General features: G+C 38.0%; 1 protein-coding gene across 1 annotated transcript in view; it reads left to right on the forward strand.

Moving 5' to 3' along the window:
- The window catches only part of LOC111144745 (ryanodine receptor 2), a 549,385-nt gene that overhangs the window by 259,139 nt on the left and 267,533 nt on the right, over positions 1–22,713 (forward strand). Inside the window, 1 exon segment of the mRNA XM_022499183.1 lies at positions 1,308–1,391. Within this exon segment, the coding sequence (XP_022354891.1) occupies positions 1,308–1,391 (84 nt within the window).

The following is a 22,713-nucleotide window of genomic DNA, read 5'->3' on the forward strand; positions in this document are numbered from 1 at the left end:
CAAAGATTTTATTTATTTATTTGACAGACAGAGATCACAAGTAGACAGAGAAGCAGGCAGAGAGAGAGGAGGAAGCAGGCTCCCTGCGGAGCAGAAAGCCCGATGTGGGGCTCGATCCCAGGACGCTGGGATCATGACCTGAGCCGAAGGCAGAGGCTTTAACCCACTGAGCCACCCAGGCGCCCCGAGTGTGCAACTCTTAATCTTGGGATTATAAATTCAAGCTCCATGTTGCATGTAGAGATTACTTAAAAATAAAATCTTAAAAAAATACAAATTAAAATTATAATGAGATACCTTTTTCTCCCTTTTTTTTTTAAGGTTTTATTTGTTAGAGAAAGAGTGAGAACGAGCACAAGCAGGGGGAGTGGCAGGCTCCTAGGTGAGCAAGGAGCCCGGTGCAGGACTTGATCCCAGAACTCTGGGATCAGGACCTGAGCTGAAGGCAGACACCTAACTGACTGAGCCACTCAGGCAGCCCTTAAGGAGATACCTTTGTAACATACCAGTTGACAAAGTTTAAGCAGAGAACTGTCTGGGAAGGAGGCAATGTCATACATGTCTGGTAGGAATGTAAATTACTACCAACTCTATAGACATTTGGGAATACTTGTGAATCTTTAAAATGTAAGCCAGTAATTCCATGTCTAGGATTTTTAACCTATACATGAAGGGCACAGTAGATGTATTAAATGTATGAGGTTATTCATTATAGCATTGTTTGTAATAAGAAAAGACTCTGAACAAAGAACTGGGTGAAAACACGACACACCCAACTAATGGAGTACTTCAGAGCTGTTGAAAAATAAACTGGCTTTATGTGAAAGAACAGTATATCAGAGTTACGGTGTAAGGTCAAGATAGAAGATTGCAGAGAGCTGTCTTTTGTATGTACCCGTCACGTAAAAGGGGGGAAAAGAAACAATACGCTTTCCTGTGTGCACACAGACACATGCACACACACACAAACCAGTCTGTGTTAGTATTTGCACAGACTGTAGCAGGACATTCAAGAATCAGTAGCAGTCAGTGTCTTTAGGAAAAGAAATGGGACTGCATGGAGGGAATTGGAGAAGGACTTACTATGCAATATATTGCTTTTGGTAGTAATTGAAATATCACATGATTTACACATTACTCAAAAGTAAATGATTTAGAAATAAATGTTTTTCCTTTGCTTTAAAGGCATTTTCTGCTCTCCTTTCAAGGTGGAATGTTGCCCTTGATTCCCATCTGCCATTATGTCGGGTTATTCTGGAGATGGAAAACGAGTTCTTGCAAAAACGAGTTCTGGTTTTGTTTTCCAGGACTTTGCTGGCGTTAGGATGTCATGTGGGTATATTGGACGAACATGCTGAAGAAAAGGTGAAAAAAATGAAGCTGCCTAAGAAGTAAGTTGAATGTCTAAGCAATATTAACTAGTCTCTGCATTGATTCAATCATATATTGAATTACTTGGGTGCAAATGGATTTTCCAGTCTATTTGTACCTAAAGAACTCTTGATGGATACGTATATGACTTGCCCAGAGAGGAAACGAAACTCAGAAAATCTTGGGAGTATGTTATAAAAAGTGTGTTATTTTCCTTGCATGTAGGTATGTGTGAACACTTCGGTGCCCATATCCTTAAGTGCTTATGTCTGGTTTTCCACTTTGCACCAAAAGATGTTTTTATAATTTAATTTGATTTTTTAAAGATCTATTTATTTGAGAGAGAGAGAGAGAGAGAGAATGCAGTTGGGGGTGAGGGACAAAGGAGAGGGAAAGAGAGAACCTTAAGTAGGCGCCATGCCCATCACAGAGCCTGACGTGGGGCTTGATCTCACAACCCTGAGATCACGACCTGAGCTAAAACTGAGTCAGATACTTAACTGAATGCACCACCCAGGCACCCCTAATTTCATTTGTTTTTTACCAAAAAGCAAATTTTAGGAAGAGTTATAAAGTTGGTATTATTATCCCCATTTTAAGTTGCGTAAACTGAGGCCATGAATGCTATAGGGGTGATTTTGCCTGCTGGGCTATAGCCTCTGTCTGTGATCCTGTTGAACTTCTCAAAACTTCAGGTTTCTTGGGACGCCTGGGTGGCTCAGTTGGTTAAGCAGCTGCCTTCGGCTCGGGTCATGATCCCAGCGTCCTGGGATCGAGTCCCACATCGGGCTCCTTGCTCGGCAGGGAGCCTGCTTCTCCCTCTGCCTCTGCCTGCCATTCTGTCTGCCTGTGCTCGCTCTCTCTCCCTCTCTCTCTGACAAATAAATGAATAAAATCTAAAAAAAAAAAAACAAAAACAAAACTTCAGGTTTCTTAGCGGCTAACAGGTGATACATCATTTGGGTATTAAATGAGTAAGTTCTCAATGAATGATTGCTGTTTCATGTTATTATTTTTGTTTTGTTTTAATTTCCAAGGCCTATGCCTTATAGATAGCAGGTCTGGCCATGTGTTAAGTTATATCATGAGCATAAAGCAAAAGAGCCACTCCATTCTCTCCGTCGGTCACCCTGGCCTCGAGTTACCCCTGGTAAACATAAAATCAAAATAGAAATCGTGAGCTTGCCCTGCAGACGCCAGTTCAGGCAAGTCCTCTAGTTCAGCAAACACTGTTACTCAGGTATTCCGTTAAAAAAAATGTCTGAGAGCTATGATATTACCTAGCACATTTTAGGTTCTAAAAGTTTTCCTCAGAAGTTTAAGCACATCCATTGGATGCTGTTTTTTTTTTTTTAAGATTTTATTTATTTATTTGACAGATAGAGATAGGCTGAGAGGCAGTCAGAGAGAGAGAGAGGAGGAAGCAGGCTCCCCGCTGAGCAGAGAGCCCGATGCGGGGCTCGATCCCAGGACCCTGGGATCATGACCTGAGCCAAAGGCAGAGGCTTTAACCCACTGAGCCACCCAGGCACCCCCATTGGATGCTGTTTTATGGCATTTTCATGTATTTACATTTTAGAATGACACTTCTATGTCAATTTTCAGTGTCACGAATAAAAGTAGATCCACAGTGATGAGATATGTACTATCATCTATTTAAAACTATATAAACATTGATAATATGTTTTTTCCATCATTTTGTTTTTCTCTTTGAATTGTATTTCCAATCCATTTCCTTCACACAATGTTACCCTATTAAAATGTTTTGATTGATCACTCTGTCATACTTCTTTATAACTAAATCTAAATTGGTTTTTTGTTTTGCTTTGTTTTCTGTGATCACAGTCAGTAAACATTGACATTTTTCTTCTGAGGTATTACAATTAATTTGGTAAACAAGTGTTCAACATAAATTCATTTTTGATAAAAAAAAAGTAAAAATAAGATTTTATGGAAAATACCTCATAATGAAATGGATTCAGCTATTCTTTTTTCCATTTATATTGTATACCCATGTATAAACATTTAGTGATAAAAAGAGACAAGTTCTGGGTCATTTGCATTCTTTGTTTATATAAATACATAAGTTTTCTTAAAAAAATCATTTAGTTTAAAGGAAAAAAAATCTGTTGAAAGAATGAAAGACAGAAAAAAAATCGTTCAGTTCAGTGAACTGAAACTTAATAGTGGTCCATCCTCAGAAATCGTGTTTGATGACCTATCACTTGATGACTCAGTCATATCCTTCCTTGTTCAGTTTTTTAAAAGCAAAAAATTAGAAACTACCTTACTTAGGAAAGAATTTTTTAGCTTTTTATTAAAGTCACTTACTGTGATGCCTGGTGGCTCAAATCAGTGAAGCACCTGCCTTCAGCTCAGGTCATGATACCGGGGTCCTGGGATCGAGCCCCGCATCAGGCTCCCTGCTCAGTGGGACGACCTTCTCCCTCTGCCTGCCACTCTCCCTGTTTGTGCGCTCTCTCTCTCTCTCTCTCTCTCTGTCAAATAAATAAATCTTTAAAAAAAAATAAAATCACTTATTATCTCGGTTTTTTGGTAATTATATCATAAAGGCATTATTAAAATGAAAAAGAACAACAAAAGCTAGTAGTTATATCTGTTACTCATTTACTTAGAAGATACCTTACTTAACTTGATGTATGTAAGGATAAAAAGATAGAACTATTAATTTCAGATTACCTTTGACAGCATGATATATTTAAGAAACTAATATATCATGTGCTGCGTGAGTGTATCTTGTCAAAATTTGGGGGCAAAGTAGTCAGTCTGAAAAGTATGAAAACATACTGAAGGATTCCATCTATATGACATTCTGGAAGAGGCAACACTATAGAGTCATTGAAAGTATCAGTGGTTGCCAGGGGTTGAGAAGGTGGAAGAGATGGATGGTCAGAGCACAGAGGATTTTTAGGACAAAGAAAATATTGTGTATGACACTATAATGACTAGATAGTGTGATTATACATTTATCTAAACCCATTAAATGTACAACGGCTGATATAAGCCAGGGTCTTCGGATGGTAATGATGTCCCAGTGTAGGTTCATGAATTGTAACAAATGTACCACTTTGTTTGGAGAATGTTGATAATGGGGAAAGCTGTGTGTGTGGAGGCAGAGAATAGCACTGTATCTTCATCTCAATTCTGCTGTGAACATAAAACTGTTCCCAAAAATAGTCCAAAAAATAATCAAGCCCCCCCCACCGCACCCAAGGCCAGAATTTAGCTTATTCAGTTTATGGAATTTATTTGCCATAAAATCTAATTGGTAAAACCAGTTTTCTCTGTGAAAGCCATCAGTTTAAATAGAATTATCGTTGGTTGGAAAATGTCAGTCTTCTTTATTCTGTTGAGGTAAATGGGTTAATGTTTATTCCTATGATAGCCACCTCAATTCTGATATCTAAATCTGAGATAAATAGAAACCAAATGATTGATCAGTGGATACACAGAGCATAGAGTTTGCAATAAATTAGTCTTATTGAGGGATGGATTAAAGTCCTCTGCCTTTGTAATTTTTTACTGATGCCTTTTATTTGTGTTGCTTTTGGTAGTTCTGCATTACTTGAACATAGGTGGGGAAATGGACACAATGATGTCATTAAATGAAAACTATTCACACCGGCTGGAAATCTATCCTACGTCTCAATTTTTCGTGAGATACCATCTCATTTGTTGGCAAAAATTAAGAAATTTGGTAATAGCAAAGATTGATGTGGATGTAGATCCACACAAGTTTTAAAGGTTGGAGTGTGTTTACAATCATTTTTAAAGCAGTGTGGCATAATTGTATAAAAGTAAACATTTGCACATCTTGGTACAGAGTCACTCCTAGAGATATGCTGTAGAGAAAGTCTACGCCAACAAACATGAAAGCCGTTGTTTTAGAAATATTATCTGTAATAGCGTAAAAATAAAGGAGAAGAGTAGGAGAAATACTATTTAGTAGGAAGATGGATTAAGTTAGATATAGTCACATAATAAAATTAATGAATTATAGTCATAAATGGCAACATAGATGAATCTAAAAAATAATGTTGCGGATGGATAAAATTTACCCCACATGGCTATATAAACTATAATACTGTCTTTAAGACTAAAAAACGAACAAAACATACTTATATAATATGTGTGTGTGTGTGTGTGTGTGTGTGTGTGTGTGTGTGTGTATCTATGTGAGGAGCACACAGATAGATACAGTGGTTTTAATAATCTTAACAAGGTGGTGGATTAATGGAATTCACTTTATTATAATGCTTTAAAGCATATTCTTTTGTTTTTGTCAAGAACAGTTATTTTAAAAAATAAAAATATGACAGAGACAAATCCAAGTACATCAGTAATCACAATAAATGCAAATGGATTCATTTTTTCAGGTAAGATACAGAGATTGTCAGATTGGATTAAAAAAGATAACTCATGTTTTACACACCCCACAAAAATAATACGAAGCTATAGGTATTTTAGAATCAGTAAATTTAGAAAAATGGAACTATTCTGTGATCCAGCAATTGCACTACTAGGTATTTACCCAAAGAATACAGAAGTGCTAATTCAAAAAATACATGCACCCTGATTTATAGTAGCATTATCTACAATAGTCAAATTATAGAAACAACCCAAGTGTCCATCAAATGATGAATGGATAAAGAAAATGCAGTGTGTATATGCAATGGAATATTACTCAGCCAAAAAAAAAAAAGAATGAAATCTTGCCATTTGCCACAGCATAGATAGAACTGGAGAGTATTATCCTAAGTGAAATAAGTCAGCCAAAGAAAGACAAATACCATATGATTTCACTCATGTGGAATTTAAGAACGAAAACAAGTGAGTTGGCAGGATGCAGCCAGAGAAATGCATTTTGGTCCATCAGCACCCAGAGTACTGTGGTGGGAGCTTAGTCATGAGAGCTTCGGGAGGATTTTGGGAAAGAAGTAGATAAGAATTTCAAATGGTCTTGAATCTGCTTAGCAGAAAGTCCACCCGCAAGCCTTTGGGAGTGACATGAACTACCAGGTCCTGTGGCACCCCCAGCTCACCAAGTGTTAAATCCATACTTCCCCCAACTCTGCCAGCTGTGTGTGTGCTCCAGAGTATGTCCAGAAAAGCAAGCTTCAAGAGATGGGGAGCATGCTCAGAACATAGGCCACACTTGGTGGGCAAGGGAGAATCTACAAACTTGAGATATAGCTCACCCCCCTGGAAATTAAAAAAAAAAAAAAAAAGTTTCTAATAACCTGTTTAGCAAACTGTAAGCACCCGAGAAGACACAGAGCTAATTAAGAGGGTCTTGGCTACTTCAAATGCAAAAGCAAAGATGCATAGCTACAAGAAGTATGAAAAATCAAGGAAATAGGGCATCACTAAAAAAAAATATTTTCCAGCAACCAAGCTCAAAGGCATAGAATATTACAATATGATGAATTCAAAATAGCTGTTGTGAAGAAATTCAACAAGCTCCAAGAAAACTCAGAAAGACAATCCAATGAAATCAGGAGTAAAGTTAATGATCACAAGGAGCTCTTTACCAAAGCAACTGAGATTCTAAAAAAGAACCAAATGGAAATACTGGACCTGAAGAATTCAGTGAATGAGGGGAAGAATGTAGAGAAGAAGATCCGTCTCAGCAGATCAGAGGGAGGAAGAATAATGGCTTGGAGGTTACGAATATAGAATTAGTACAATTAGAAGAGGAGCAGGAGCTAAGTTTAAAATGAATGAAAAAAGCCTAAAAAAGCCCTCAGATTCTGTCAGAAAAGCAAATATCTGATGATCAGGCTCTAAAAGGAGAAGGGGCAGAGTTTGTTTTAAGAAATAATAGCCAGGAACTTCCCAAACCCTGGGAAAGACTTGGATGTACAAGTCCATGAAGCTAATGACATACCCTTTTATCTCAGTGTTAAAAGACCTTCTCCAAGACACATTTTAATGAAACTGTCAAAAATCAACCATAAAGAATCTCAAAGCCAGGGAGAGAAGAAAGTCCCTGACAAAGGAACCCCCATTAGGCCTGAGCAGATTTCTCAACAGAAACTCTGACAGGCCAGGAAAGAGTGGAATGATGTATTCAATGTGTTGGAAGATTAAAAATTGCCAGCCAAGAATATTCTATCTGGCAAACTTATTCTTTAGATATGAAAGGGAAATAAAGGCTTCCCCAGACAAAAGCTGAGGGGGGTTCACTGCCTCTAGACCTGCCATGCAAGAAATGCTGAAAGGAATTCTTCATGCTGAAATGGGAAGACGCTAACCCAGGAATATAGCAGCATGTGAAAGCTAACGGCGCACTGGTAATGGGGAGAAATCAGTCAGACTTAGAGAACTCTAATACTACATTCTGATGGTGTGTTAACCACGCACCTGTAGTATGGAATTTAAAGTAGAAGAGTAAAGAGAACTAAAGCCACTTGGGTGCCTGGGTGGCTCAGTTGTGTCCAGCTCTTGATTTCAGCTCAGGTCATGATCTCAGGGTCGTGAGATCGAGCTCCAGGTTGGGCTCCCTGCTCAGCGCAGTTACTAAGTTCTTACATATCAACAATTACTCTAAATGTATGTGGTTCGAATTTCCCAATCAAAAGGCACAGAGTGGCTGGATGGAAAAAATGTTCAACTACATGCTGCCTATAAGAGACCCATTTCAGATTTAAGGATTAACATGGACTCAAAATGTCATTTGAATTATATGCTGCATTTCCTATTTGAGAATAGGCTATTTATGTATTAGGGTTTTTTTTTTAATGTATAAACACATTTCATTAAAAATCCTTAAGGGCGTTTGTAGAGTGTGTGATTCATTGTAGTTCTTTTCTCCCTTCTTATTCCTCCTCAAAACAAATAAGCAGGCATTTGAAGAGTATAACATATCATCAGTTCCTAAATTCATAAATCTTCCTGCATTTGTTGTAAAATGAAGCTCTTGACCCACTGCATAGTTTGATGAACATAGAGTCCATTTACTATAGGGACAAAGAAGAATGCAGTAGAAAAAATCCACTTCTGAGAGCTGGTGATTGCCAATTTCTAATACGCCTGAGTAATTGAGATTTAAGAACAGAACAGAATTATAGGTATAATGAAAAAAAAAAAAAATCCAGGGCACCTTGGTGGCTCAGTGGGCGTCTGCCTTCGGCTCAGGTCATGATCCAGCTCAGCAGGAAGTCTGCTTCTCCCTCTCCCTCTCCCCCTGGCTTGTGCTCTCTCTCTCTCTCTCTCTCTCTCTCTCTCTCTCAAGTAAACAAAATCTTTTAAAAAATAAATGAAACAAATCCTTGTCTGAATACCAATGCCACTTAGTAAAACTTTTCTTTAGCACGTATCTATGTTATTGAAACAACACAGAGCATAGTAGATCAGGAACTGGTTGCCTGTGTTTATCACTGGGAAATAATAGATAATGTTGAATTATGAACTGGTAGTATTTAGAATTGTCTGAGAGGTCTTTAAATCCAGTGGTAAATTCCTTCTGTCCACCATCACCTTCTTAACACTAATCCTTTGAAGTCCCTGCTAGCGCTGGGAAGGGGAGGTGTGAGTGGTATCTCAGGCATATGGGGACACATAAAAGGCAAGAGTGATATTCTCAATGCATATAGGTCTATATAGATGACTTTCTTAATCTGAAGGCTTGGATGCTGAATGTGTCATCCCATGATATAGAGATAGAGATATACTGTTTATATAGACATAGCACATGTACCAAATTCAGATAATGTAAATATTTACCTAAGTGAAAGATGGTGGTACAAATACAGTTAAATTTTTTCTTTAATGAGAAGCACTGTGATCATGAAAGAAAAAAAAAAAACAGCTTTATACACTCCTTTAATGTGTAATGAGTAAATTTCACAAACCACAAATTGAAAAATGTGCTAATATGTAATGTTCTTTATTTTCTCTGATCAGGTTTAATTTCATATTTAAGCCCCATGGACCTTGCACCACAATGAAGCTTAGTATTAGAAACTTAGTCCTAGTCTGTTGAGTGCAAACTCTGTTAAAATGAATGTTTTCTGTGTTTATTTTCACTTTTAAGTTTTGATTCAGATGTTGTCATCTCAAAGTATTCTTTCTTCACCTCTTTAACATTATTCCCTATTTAATAAAAAAAAAATTTGCTCCCTATTTAAAATTGTACATTTCCCCATGCCCCCCTTTTCTCCTTTATTTTTCCCCACAGCACTTACATCTTCTAACATACTGTTTTTCTACACTTACTTTGTTTATTGCCTGATTCTGCATCAGAACATAATTCCTATAAAGACAGACTTCTTTGTCCATGTTACTTAATGATAATATCAGTAGTTCCTAGAATTGGGCCTAAAACATTCTAGCACTGAATGAGTATTTGTTTTTGAATTTGAATTCAATGTCTACCTCCCTCTTACCACTGGGGCTACCTGTGTTTGGTACACTCACCCGATGGGGAGGAGACATTGGACATTGGATCCATGGTCCATCTCCTTTGATTTTGCTCTCATGACTGAATTAATGTCAAAGCAAACCAGAGCTGGACAGAAGTTAAAAGTATAGAGGCAAATTTTATTCAGGAACTAGTCAATTTTGAAAGAGAGACCTCTGTATCAAACTGAACCCCATTTGGAATCCAACGAGGATGAGTGGGGCTTTGTTGCCAAGGAGAAGCATGAGGAGTGCAGATGGGCAGTGGAAAGATTACTACGAGGAAACATCAAGGAGAAGGGGGATTCTACAGAACCAGTTTGATAGGATTCTTGCTGAAGGTAGACTCGGTGATAAGATATCAAGAAAGGGCAAAGAAGAATGCGATCCAGTATCAAGGATGGATTTTTGTTAAACTGATCCAGTAGGGTTCTTACTAAAATGGAACTAATTAGAACAAGGACAGAGCCCAAGGTCAGAGTCCCAGTCTCAAAGAGGGCTCAGAGGAGTCTGACTCAGGTTTGGTCAGAGGGGAGTGTCTTTGTCAATTACCTTCATTCATCGCTGCTGGCATCTTAGGGGATGCCTGTCTTCGCCACTGGTCTTTGGGTCTACTCTCATTTCTGTGAGTACTGTAGGTCATTGCTCTTCTTTTAGCTTCCTTTATAGGCTTAAAGGAAGGCTTTTAGGGAGTGCCAGAAACCTAAGAATACTCTTTCTGGCAATTTGGGTATTGCAGTGTGTGGGTGGAGGGGGTAGGGAGCGTCACCTGTTAGCCTAGATTGGGTTGGTTGCATGTCTGTTTTTCTGAAGTTGTGCCATGCAAGGAAAGGGTTGGGTGTGGGAGATTCTAGGACCTGGCCATTTTCCTCAGTGTGCTCTGGGAAGCAAGACAGAAGTTCACCTTGGCGCTGGGATCTACCTGGTCTCTACCTGGGTAAGTGTCAGGGAGTTTTGGCTTCCCTCCAGCTCCCCTGTCCTCTAGGCTCTGGAACCTGTCTGGACAGGAGAAGGAGTCTATCAGGTTTTCTTCAAGTCTCAGGGCATCTGGGCTTGCTTTTTTGATATTCAAAAGCATAACTTTTAATATCAGAAGGCCTTTTATCTGAATGACTAATGTTTCTGCAGTGAATTTTCAAAGCCCGTGTTAAAAATCCAAAAGCCAAGTATGGCTTTCTTTGGTCTCTCTCTTGAGATGACCCGTTCTTGGGGTATTGGATACCTTGTGGTTTTGTTTCAAAGGGCCTGTGGGGTAGTGGAAGGCCTTGGAGTAAAAAGAAATTGATAAAAGAGGAATTGGATGGGGGTGGGGTAGGGAGGCCTCCCAGGCACATCATCATATTACATTTACTTAAAAACAAAGAAGTGAAGTAGTGGAAAAAATATATCGTAGTGGAAAAAATATATCCCTTGTCTGTTTCCTTTCTAATCTCTACATTGAAATTAATTCTCCAGTATTTGTTTTCCCGAGAAGGGTTTTTGAATTATCTCTCTATTCTTTCTGAGCAAATGTCAGCCCCGTATGCATTTTTAGTAGATGTTCTTCCAGCAAAACTTCCTTAATATCTCTGGTGTGCAGTCATCTGAGATTTTCCCATTGGTTCTAAGGTACTTGAAGGGCTGATTTGGTTTGGAAATTTACACCTAACATCTACTGAACTTGGACATAATCTTTTCATGTTTATTGCACATCTTTTACAGCATGATGACTTCCAAGCTTCATTTAGCCTGATTCCTACTATACAAGTAAACTTGAGAGGTGGGAGAGGCTAGAAAAAAAAGGAAAAGGTTCTTCTGCTTAGTGTTTCTTATTCTGCTATGTTTTTTGTACACCACTTTAATTGCCCCTTCAGTGAAATTATACTGCACACTTTTTTCAAAGGCTCATTTATAATACCTGCTTAGGAAAAATGTGGGTCAGGTGGCAATGAAATACAAAACTGAATTGCTACTTAACGTGACAACTCATCAGTGGGGCCAAGTGCCATCAATTGTTTGTTCACATCTTTGGCAATTTGATGCAGATGAAACTGGCAGTTTACCAGTTATGTTTTGTTTTATTTTTTCTGGGGGAAAAGGTACTTTAAAAAAGAAACTGAAGCCCAGTATATATAATTTATTAATCTTGCTGATTTATTTTAATTATTCAATTGTATGCAACATCAGAATAAATTGAGAGCTAATAACTGCAAAAGAATTTGGATACCTTGGAAAGGGAGTATATTGAATATATTTATTTCATTCCCCATATATTCCTCATAATCTAAATTTCAGGATGATTGATGGAATGGGGACTTTGTATATTAATGTAAAAGAAGTTTAAAAGGATGCCTGCTCAACAGCTGGATTGCAGGAGAAAGATAGCTGTTGACTGATTCTGGTAGAATTTTCCCAGGAAGCTCAAGAAAGTAGAATGTAACACATGGATATCTTTAACATGAACTTTATGTATTTTGTATTAATTTAATTACTACTGATATGACTTGTCCCTATTATTTGGGCTATGAAATTCTACTCCCCAAGAACTGGTATAGAAGTCTTTCTTTCATTTCTTTTACATTTCTGGAAATTAATCTGAAACATTACTTGAAACCACTTAGCTTCAAAGGATTATGTCAATCACAGTTTACTCCAAAAGCTTGGCTTTTTGTTCTTTTTCAGCCATAAGAGGATAGTATTTCCTACTAGCTGTTGGTTGGTTCATCTTTTTGTACCTAATTAGATTATATTATTAAGGTGAAGTGGACATTATTGGCCAAAGTTTATTTATGCTCTTTAAAAAAATCCCATTTTATGGGGCCCCTGGGTGACTTAGTGGGTTAAGGCCTCTGCTTTCGGCTCAGGTCATGGTCCCAGGGTCCTGGAATCGAGCGCCACATCGGCCTCTCTGCTCGGCGGGGGGCCTGCTTCCTCCTCTCTCTCTCTGCCTGCCTCTCTGCCTACTTGTGATCTCTGTCTGTCAAATAAATTAAATCTTTAAAAAAAGAAATCCCATTTAGTTACAACGGTTTGATTCTTACTTTGTCAACATATACTACAGACAGAAAAAGAGTTATAAATCATTGTTGATACTGATTAATACTGGTTAGGCATTCATGATGTCAGCACTTTTATCAGATGCAGTAAGTTGAAGTCTATGAATTTCAAAGATACTTGTATTTTACTGTGGATGATTTGAAGGGCAACAGTATGGAAATAAGGTTCGGGTGAAATGGGACTTAGTAACTTTGATTTGGATGGGATTATTAGCCATTTAAAAGAATCGTTTGAAGCTTTAAATCCTTTCTTGCACAGGGTTATTTAGAAAAGTAAAATGAATTGTAGTCTGTGTCTGACAGAGAACATGAACTAATTAATTATTGTGCTGTGTTAAATCAACAGATGGAAATACACCTCCATGGGTTTTCCTTGTGATCACAGATTAAAGCAGCTCTAGTAGATACTCCATGTAAGAAGGGGAGAATTTAGAAAATCAAGAGAAATGCTTAGGGTTCTATATTATCCAGCTTTACACATTGGTAGAACTTACCTATAATGTTTGACTTGGAAGGACCTCCTTCCCATCCTCTACCTTTCAAACATACCCCCCATTTCATATGAGATATTGCTGGGATGTCTACCATTAGAACTGGTTGTAAGAGAGTATTTTTCCTCTTTTCAAATACACACGTTGCTCATGATGGTTTCGGCTCTCATCAAGTTGCTATTGAAAAATGAGAGAAGAAAGAATGTGTGCTCTTGGGCTACCCCGTGCTGGGCGAACTTGGGGAAATCAGGAGGGGAGGGTCAAGCAGATAGGAAGATGGGACGGTAGAGAAGACTGAGTTCTTTGCCATTGCTCCTAAGGTTGCTTCCAACAAGTCACATTAAACTTAGAAATTAGACTCTGCCAGCTTGATCATTTGTCAGTGCCTTGGAAATGTATTGGAAGCTCTTTATTGAAAAAAATATTTTGTGAATGAGAGCTTGGATATGGGCTGTGCTTACAGTTTATAGATTTATCTATTTATAATCAGAATTCCCTAACATACAATGATTTATATGAGCAATTAAAAAATCTCATGTCGGACGCCTTGGGTAGCTCAGTTGGTTAAGCATTTGCTTTCTGTCGAGGTCATGATCTTGGGGTACTGGGATCGCGTCCCACATTAGGCTCCTTGCTCAGCGGGGAGCCTGCTTCTCCCTCTCCCTCTGCCTGTTGCCCCCCCTGCTTATGCTCTCTCTCTGAAAAATAAATCTTTAAAAAGAAAAATAAGGGGACGCCTGGGTGGCTCAGTTGGTTAAGCAGCTGCCTTCGGCTCAGGTCATGATCCCAGCGTCCTGGGATCGAGTCCCGCATCAGGCTCCTTGCTCATGAGGGAGCCTGCTTCTCCCTCTGCCTCTGCCTGCCATTCTGTCTGCCTGTGCTTGCTCTCTCTCCCTCTCTCTCTCTGACAAATAATTAAAAAAAAAATAAAAAAAAAAAGTAAAAAAATCCCATGTGGCTTCGTTATAAAACCTTTTTTTAATTTAAAAATATTGCTAATTACCCAAGTGTTCAGAGTTTTGATTTAAAACAGAACAAAATTTCTCATCTATAAATGTAGCTTGTGATGTAAATTGAATGACATAAGGCTGTAATTAGCCATAATTGTTACAATTGCTGCACTAATCTAATCCACTTAAACAAAACAAAATATTTCTGATACTTTTGTCTATAGATAAATGATTTATAAAATACGAGATCTCTTATAATAAAATAGTAACTAAGGCAGTCTCAACTTTATTCTTCTTAAAAATTATTTATTGCTGTAACACATCGATTCATTCAACATTTTTTTATTGAATGCCTACCACAGATCAGACATTATTCTCCATTTTGTGGATAGCGAGGAACAAAGCAGTGCCTCTTTATGGTACCAGGCTTCCCTGGTAATTCTGCTACCCACAGCCCAGAATACTTAAAAGAAAAAAGATTACATAGTTTTATCTCAGCATTTTCTCATGTTCTGGCTATTTTTTTTAAACTTGGCATAATTAGCTGATGAATTTCCTTTGTATAAAGGAGAATCTTTGAGATGAAGATACATGTACCTTTATATTAATTTGGCATATAAAGTTAATTCTTTTTTTAAATTTTAATTCAATTAGCCAACTTATAGTATATCATTAGTTTCAGATGTAGTGTTCAGTAATTCATCAGTTGTTTATAATACCCAGTGCTAATCACATCACAAGCCCTCCATAATGTCCATCACCCAATTACCCCATTCTCCCCGCCCACCTCCCCTTCAGGAACCCTCAGTTTGTTTCCCATAGTTAAGTCTCTCATGGTTTTTCTCCCTCTCTGATGATTTCCCATTCAGTTTACCCTCTCTTCCCCTCTGAAGGTAAACTATGCTGTTTCCCACATTCCACATATAAGTAAAACCATATGATAATTGTCTTTCTCTGATTGAGTTATTTTGCTCAGCATAATACCCTCCAGTTCTGTCCACATCAGTGTAAATGGTAAGTAGTCATCATTTCTAATGGCTGAGTAATACTCTGTATGTATGTGTGTGTGTGTATACACACACACACACACACACACCACATCTTGTTTATCCATTCATCTGTTGATGGACATCTCAGCTCTTTCCACAATTTGGCTGTTGTGGACATTGCTGCTATAAATATTTGGGTGCAGGTGCCCCTTCAGATCACTACATTTGTATCTTTGGGATAAATACCCAGTAGTGCAATTGCTGGGTTGTAGGGTAGCTCTATGTTTAACTTCTTGAGGAACCTCCATACTGTTTTCCAGAGTGACTGTACCAGCTTACATTCCCAGCAACAGTGTAAGATGATTCCCCTTTCTCTTCATCCTCGCCAACATTTATTATTTCCTGAGTTATTAATTTTTGCCATTCTGGCTGGTGTGAGATAGTATCTCATTGTGTTTTGATTTGCATTTCCCTGATACCAAGGGATGTGGAACGATTTTTCATGTGTCTGTTGGCCATTTGTATTTCTTTGGAGAAATGTCTTTTCATGTCTTCTGCCATTTCTTGACTAGATTATTTGTGGTTTCTTGGGTATTGAGTTTGCTAAGTTCTTTATAGATAATGGGTACTAGCTCTTTATTTGATATGTCACTTGCAAATATCTTCTATTGCATAGGTTGCCTTTTAGTTTTGTTGACTGTTTTCTTTGCTGTGCAGAAGCTTTTTATCTTGATGAAGCTCCCATAGTTCATTTTTGCTTTTGTTTCCCTTTCCTTCGGAGACTTGTCTAGCAAGAAGTTGCTGTGGCCAAGGTCACAGAAGTTGCTGCTTGTGTTCTCTTCTAGAGTTTTGATGGATTCCTGTCTCATATTTAGGTCTTCCAACCGTTTTGAGTTTATCTTTGTGTAGTTTAAGAAAGTGGTCCAGTTTCATTCTTCTACATGTGGCTCTTCAATTTTCCCAGCACCATTTATTGAAAAGACTGTCCTTTTTCCATTAGATCTTCTTTCCTGCCTTGACAATGGTTAGTTGACCATAGAGTTGAGAGGCCGTTTCTGGATTCTCTCTTCTGTTCCATTGATCTACGTGTCTGGTTTTGTACCAATACCATACTGTCTTGATTCAGCTTTGTAATAGAGCTTGAAGTCTGGCAGTGTGATGCCACCAGCTTTGATTTTCTTTTTCAATTTTACTCTGACTATTCAGGGTCTTTTTTGGTTCCATACAAATTTTAGGATTATTTGTTTTAGCTCTGCAAAAAAAAGTTGATGGTATTTTGATAAGGATTGCATTGAATGTATAGATTGCCCTAGGTAGTGTAGAGATTTTAACAATATTTTTTCTTCCAGTCCATGGGCATGAAATCTTTTTCCATTTCTTTCTGTCTTCCTCAATTTCTTTCAGCAGTGTTCTATAGTTTTTAGAATACAGATCTTTTACCTGTTTGGTTTAGGTTTATTCCTAGATGGCTAACATTTTTTTGGTGCAGTTGTAAATGGGATCAACTCCTTAATTTCTCTTTCTTCTGTCTCATTGTTAGTGCATAATGCACATAATGCAACTGATTTCTGCACATTGATTTTATATCCTGTCATGTTGCTGAATTCCTGTTGAGTTCTTACAATTTTGAGGTGGAGTCTTTCGGGTTTTCCACATAAAGTATCATGTTATTTGTGAAGAGTGAGTTTGACTTCATTGCCATTTTGCATGCCTTTTATTACTTTTTGTTATCAGATTACTGAGGCTAGGACTTCTAGTACTATGTTGAACAACAGTGGTGAGAGTAGGCATTGCTGTTGTGTTCCTGACTTTTGGGAAGAAGCTCTCAGTTTCACCCCATTCAGAATAATATTCTCTGTGGGTTTTTCGTAGATGGATTTTACGATACTGAAGTATGTTCCTTCTTCTATCCCTACACTGTGGAGAGTTTTAATTAAGAAATGATACTATATTTTGTCAAATGCTTTTTCTCATCAACTGAGAGGATCATATGGTGCTTGTACTTTCTTTTGTTAACTCATTGAATGAGTTTGGAAGTTTTCCTTCCCTTTCTATTTTTTGAAACAGCTTTAGAAGAATAGGTATTCGTTCTTTCCCCTGGGAAGCCATCTGGCCCTGGACTCTGATTTGTTAGGAGATTTTTAATTACTGCTTCAATTTCCTTGATGATTATGGGTCTGTTCAGGTTTTCTATTTTTTCCTGTTTCAGTTTTGGTAGTCTATATGTCTCTAGGAAATGCATCTATTTCTTCCAGAGTGCCTAATTTGTTGGCATACAGCTGCTCATAATATGTTCTTATAATTCTTAGTATCTCCTCAGTGTTGGTTGTGATCTCCCCTCTTTCATTCATGATTTTATTAATTTGGGTCCTTTCTCTTTTCTTTTTGATAAGTCTGGCTAGTGGTTTTTTTTTTTTTTTTTTTTTAAAGATTTTATTTATTTGACAGAGAGAGATCACAAGTAGACGGAGAGGCAGGCAGAGAGAGAGAGAGAGGGAAGCAGGCTCCCTGCTGAGCAGAGAGCCCGATGCGGGACTCGATCCCAGGACCCTGAGATCATGACCTGAGCCGAAGGCAGCGGCTTAACCCACTGAGCCACCCAGGCGCCCCCGGCTAGTGGTTTTTTGATCTTATTAATTCTTTCAGAGAACCAGCTTCTAGTTTCATTGATCTATTGTTCTTTTGGTTTCTATTTCATTGATTTCTGCTTTAATCTTTCTTATTGGTTTTCTCCTGCTTGGTTTAGGCTTTATTTGCTGTTCTTTCTCCAGTTCCTTTTGGTGTAAGACTAGCTTGTATATTTGAAACTTTTCTAATTTTTTTGAGAAAGGTTTGTGCTGCTATGTATTTCCCTCTTAGGGCCTGCTTTGCTATATCCCAAAGGTTTTGAACAGTTGTGTTTTCATTTTCATTTATTTCCATGAATTTTAAAAATTCTTCTTTAATTTCCTGGTTGACCCATTCATTCTTTAGTAGGATGCTCTTTAATTCCAAGTGTTTGAGTTCCTTCCAGAATTCCTCTTGTGACTTAGTTCAAGTTTCAGTGCATTGTGATTTAAAAATATGCAGAAATATTCCCAATCTCCTCGTACTAGTTGAGGCCTGATTTGTGACCCAGTATGTGATCTATTCTGGAGAGTGTTCCATGTGCACTCAAAAAGAATGTGTATTTTGTTGCATTAGGATGGAATGCTCTGTATATATCTGTGATGTCCATTTGGTCAAGTGTGTCATTCAAAGCCCTTATTTCCCTGCTGATCTTATGCTTAGATGAGCTGCCCATTGCTGTGAGTGGGGTAAAGTCCCCTACTATTATTGTATTATTATCAATGTGTTTTCTTTATTAATTTAATACTTATAATTGTTATAATTATATACATATAACCATATGTATATAATTATATAATTAATACTTATAATTATTAGATGTTCTTGTTGGATAAACCCCTTAAGTCTGATATAGTGTCCCTCTTCATCCCTTACTACAGTCTTTGCTTTAAAGTCTAATTTGTCTGGGGCGCCAGGGTGGCTCAGTCATTAAGCATCTGCTTTCGGCTCAGGTCATGATCCCAGGGCCCAGGGATCAAGCCCTGAATTGGGCTCCCTGCTCAGTGGAAAGCCTGCTTCTCCCTCTCCTAGTCCCTCTGCTTGTGGTCCCTCTCTCACTGTCTCTCTTTCATCCTGTCAAATAAATAAAATCTTAAAAAATAAATAAATAAAATCTAATTTGTCTGATATGTGGATTGCTATCCCAGCTTTCTTTTGACATCCATTGACATGATAAATGGTTCTTCACCCCCTTACTTTGAATCTGAAGGTATTTTTAGGTCTAAAGTCCATCTCTTGTAGGCAGCGTATGGATTGGTCTTGCTTTTATCCAGTCTTATACCCTGTGTCTTTTGATTGGAGCATTTAGTCCATTTACATTCAGAGTAACTATTGAAGGATATGGATGTAGTGCCATTGTATTACCTATAAAGTCCCTGTTCCTGTTGATTGTCTCTGTTTCTTTCTGATCTATGTTACTTTTGGGCTCTCTCTTCAGAGGATCCCCTTTAATATTTTTTACAGGGCTAGTTTGGTGATCACAAATTCTTTTAGTTTCTGTTTGTCCTGGAATCTCTTTATCTCTCCATACATTTTGAATGATACTTTAGCTGGAAAAGGCATTTTTGGCGGCATGTTTTTCTCATTTAGCACCAAGAATGTGTCATTCTGGCCTTTTATGGCCAGCCAGGTCTCTGTGGATAGGTCTGATGCCAGTCTAATATTTCTATCATTGTAGATTAAGGAGTTCTTGCCTCAAGCTTCTTTTGGGATTTTCTCTTTATCTCTGAGATTTGCATGCTTCACTATTATATGTCAGGGTTTTGATCTATTTTTAATGATTTTTGAGGAGCGTTCTCTCTACCCCTGGACTTGAATGTCTGTTTCCTTCCTTAAGTAGGGAAGTTCTCAGCTGTGACTTGCTTATATATGCCTTATGTCCTTGTCTCTCTTCTTTCTCTGGGACCACAATAATTCTAATATTGTTTATGGTATCGCTAATTTCTTGAAGCCTCCCTTCATGATCTGTTTGTTGTTTTTCTCTCTTTTCCTCAGCTTCCTTCCTTTACATCATCTTGTCTTCTCTGTCACTGATTCCCTCTTCTGCCTCCTTTACCCTAGCTGTTAGAGCATCCAATTTAGAATGCATCTCAGTTGAAAAATTTTTAAATTTTAGCCTGATTAGATTTTATTTCTGCATTAAGAGATTCTCTGATGTCTTTTATGCTTTTTTCAAGCCCAGCTAGTAACTTTATAATTGTTATCCTGAATTCTAGGTCTGACATTTTACTTATATCCATAATGATTAGGTCTGTGGCAGAGAGTATTACTTACTTCTGGTTCTTTCTTTTGTTGTGAATTCTTCCTTCTAATTATTTTGCCCAGAGAAGAATGGATGAACAAGGGAATAAAATAAAAAATATCAAGGATGACTCAAGCAAAATACCCACTAGACAAATCTGAAGAGGTCTGAAACCAAAAATGAAAAGAAAAAGGAAAAAAAAAAAGGAAAAAAGAAAATATAATTTCCCAAGTGGATAAAACAGAGTGGTCCTGGGTGTATTTTTCTCTTTTAGAAGACACTAAATCCCAAAATTGCAAAGAAACCAAAAACATATATATACAAAAATGAAATTGAATACAGTGAAAGGAAGCAAAAATGAAGACTATATCTATAAAATGTAAATGTAAAAATGAAAGTTTAAAAAAAGACTAAAAAACAGAATTGCTAAAATAAGAAAGTAGTTGAAAAGGGGGGAAAAAGATTATAAACTAATAAAAGAATCATGAGAAAAAACCCTCGAATTCTATATACTATTTTCCCCTCACACTGGAGTTTTGCAATTCTGTGTGTTTGGTACACTTGGTGTTACACTGATGTTATAGCTGGTTTTATGGAGGAGGGGCCTGCTGCTCTGATTCTCAGATGCCTTTGCCTGGGTGGAGTTGCATTGCTCCTTGCCAAGGGATCAGTCTCAGTGTAAGCTGCTTTGGGTTGCTCTATGTGGCTTTTGTTCCCTGAAGGATTTCTGTGGCCCATTAGAGGATAAAAATAAAAATGAAAATTAAGGGGCACCTGTGTGGCTCAGTGGGTTGAGCCGCTGCCTTCGGCTCGGGTCGTGGTCTCGGGGTCCTGGGATCGAGCCCCGCGTCAGGCTCTCTGCTCAGCAGGGAGCCTGCTTCCTCCTCTCTCCCTGCCTGCTTGTGATCTCTCTCTGTCAAATAAATAAATAAATCTTTAAAAAAAAAATGAAAATTAAACTGGCTGTATCCCTGTTTCTAGCCCTGGAGCTGAAAGATCTTGGGCCCCTAAATTCAGTAAACCTTCAGGGAAAAGCAGTCTTCACTTTTATGTGCACTGAACTCTGCAGATTCCTTCGAAGCACACCCTACTTTTATTCCCAGGGGAGAGAGGAGGGTTCTCACAGGCCTGACACTTGCAGGACCCCCACATGGAGACCAGTCTTCTGATTGCATTGCTGTTTACGGTTTATGGCGAACTGAGCTGAGATCCCAATTCTGGGCTTGCTGACCATAGCCAGTTTCCTGCTCCAGTGCTTGGGAACTCTGCCAGTTCAGGCATCCCCATTCTTTCTGTGACCCCGGGGATCCTGAGACCACAGGATCCCACCTAGAATTTTGTCCCGCTTTGCCATCCGAGCACCTTTCCAGCAGGGGTGTCTCTCACTGGAGCAGATTTTTAAAAGTACTGATTTTGTGCTCTGGGGCTGTAACACTCTCTGGGAGCTGCTTACAGAGGTTCCCTCCCCTGCTGTTCATCTTCCAATATATTCCATCTGATTCACTTCTCCACACCTCCTACCTTCCCCAAAGCGGTTGCTTTTCTATTTGTAGAATTCCAGCAATTCTTTTCTTTCATCTCAGGTTGAATTCATAGGTTTTCAGAATGATTTGATAGTTATCTGGCTACATTCAAGGCACCCTACTCTTCTGCCATCTTGCTTCCTTCCACTAATTCTTTCAAAAACTATAAATCAGAAGGCTGATTATCTGCCATGCCCTATTTCAAGTATGATGGCATTTTGAAAAATGGATTAGAAACAAATCTGACCTCAAGGCCTAGTTGACTATAGGTAATACAACAATGACAGAAGAACGGAAGAGAAGCAGCTATAAAACAGGTTTTGTTGGAATCTCAGTAGTTAAAGAGAATGAGGTGACTCTCTGTGTATCTGTGGGGGGCAAGGCAATATTATTGCCCTAATGAGTACATGCTGGAAACTTTGTATTTTTCAATTTTATAGCTTTTATAAAAGATGAAAACCTACACTTGTTTTAGTGCTTTCTCTCCATTTCAGCATATAGAAGTAGTTTCAGGTAAGAGTTCCTTAAAACCCAGGCCTTCATTATTTTTTAGATGGTTAAATACCTGGGATTTTCTACTCTCTGTCTTATCCAGATGCTTCCTAAATTATATAACTAAGAAAGACAATAGGAAAATAACTTATAAATGCATTAAAATTTACCTATAGAATAATAAATAGCTAGTATCTGTAAAGATCCACAGATTCATTAAATACATAAATATACAAATTAATACAATGCTTAATAGTTGAAGAAAATGAGAATAGGAAGAGAAATCCATCAGATGTTTTCATTGATAACCAGTATTTTGGTTTGTACTATAGAAGAGCCTCAAGAGTTAGGAACTCAGTAAATCCTTCTCAACTTTGAGAGATAGGTAACTTGTCTCATTTCACTTTCACTGGCATAAAAATAAGACCAAGATTGTGTGGCCTTTCTACTTAATGAGTTATTAGCTTAAGTGAAGGGTTCCAGGCTTGCTGACCAGGTAACCACTGTGGTTAAATGAACCATTAGAAGTAGGTAGGGCCATAAAGAGACTGGTATAGGGATTTTTAAGCTTTGACTTTTTCGAAAAGGCCAA

This window comes from Enhydra lutris, unplaced genomic scaffold (genome assembly GCF_002288905.1).
Source record: "Enhydra lutris kenyoni isolate GAN:26980312 unplaced genomic scaffold, ASM228890v2 scaffoldscaffold12, whole genome shotgun sequence".
NCBI lineage: Eukaryota > Metazoa > Chordata > Mammalia > Carnivora > Mustelidae > Enhydra > Enhydra lutris.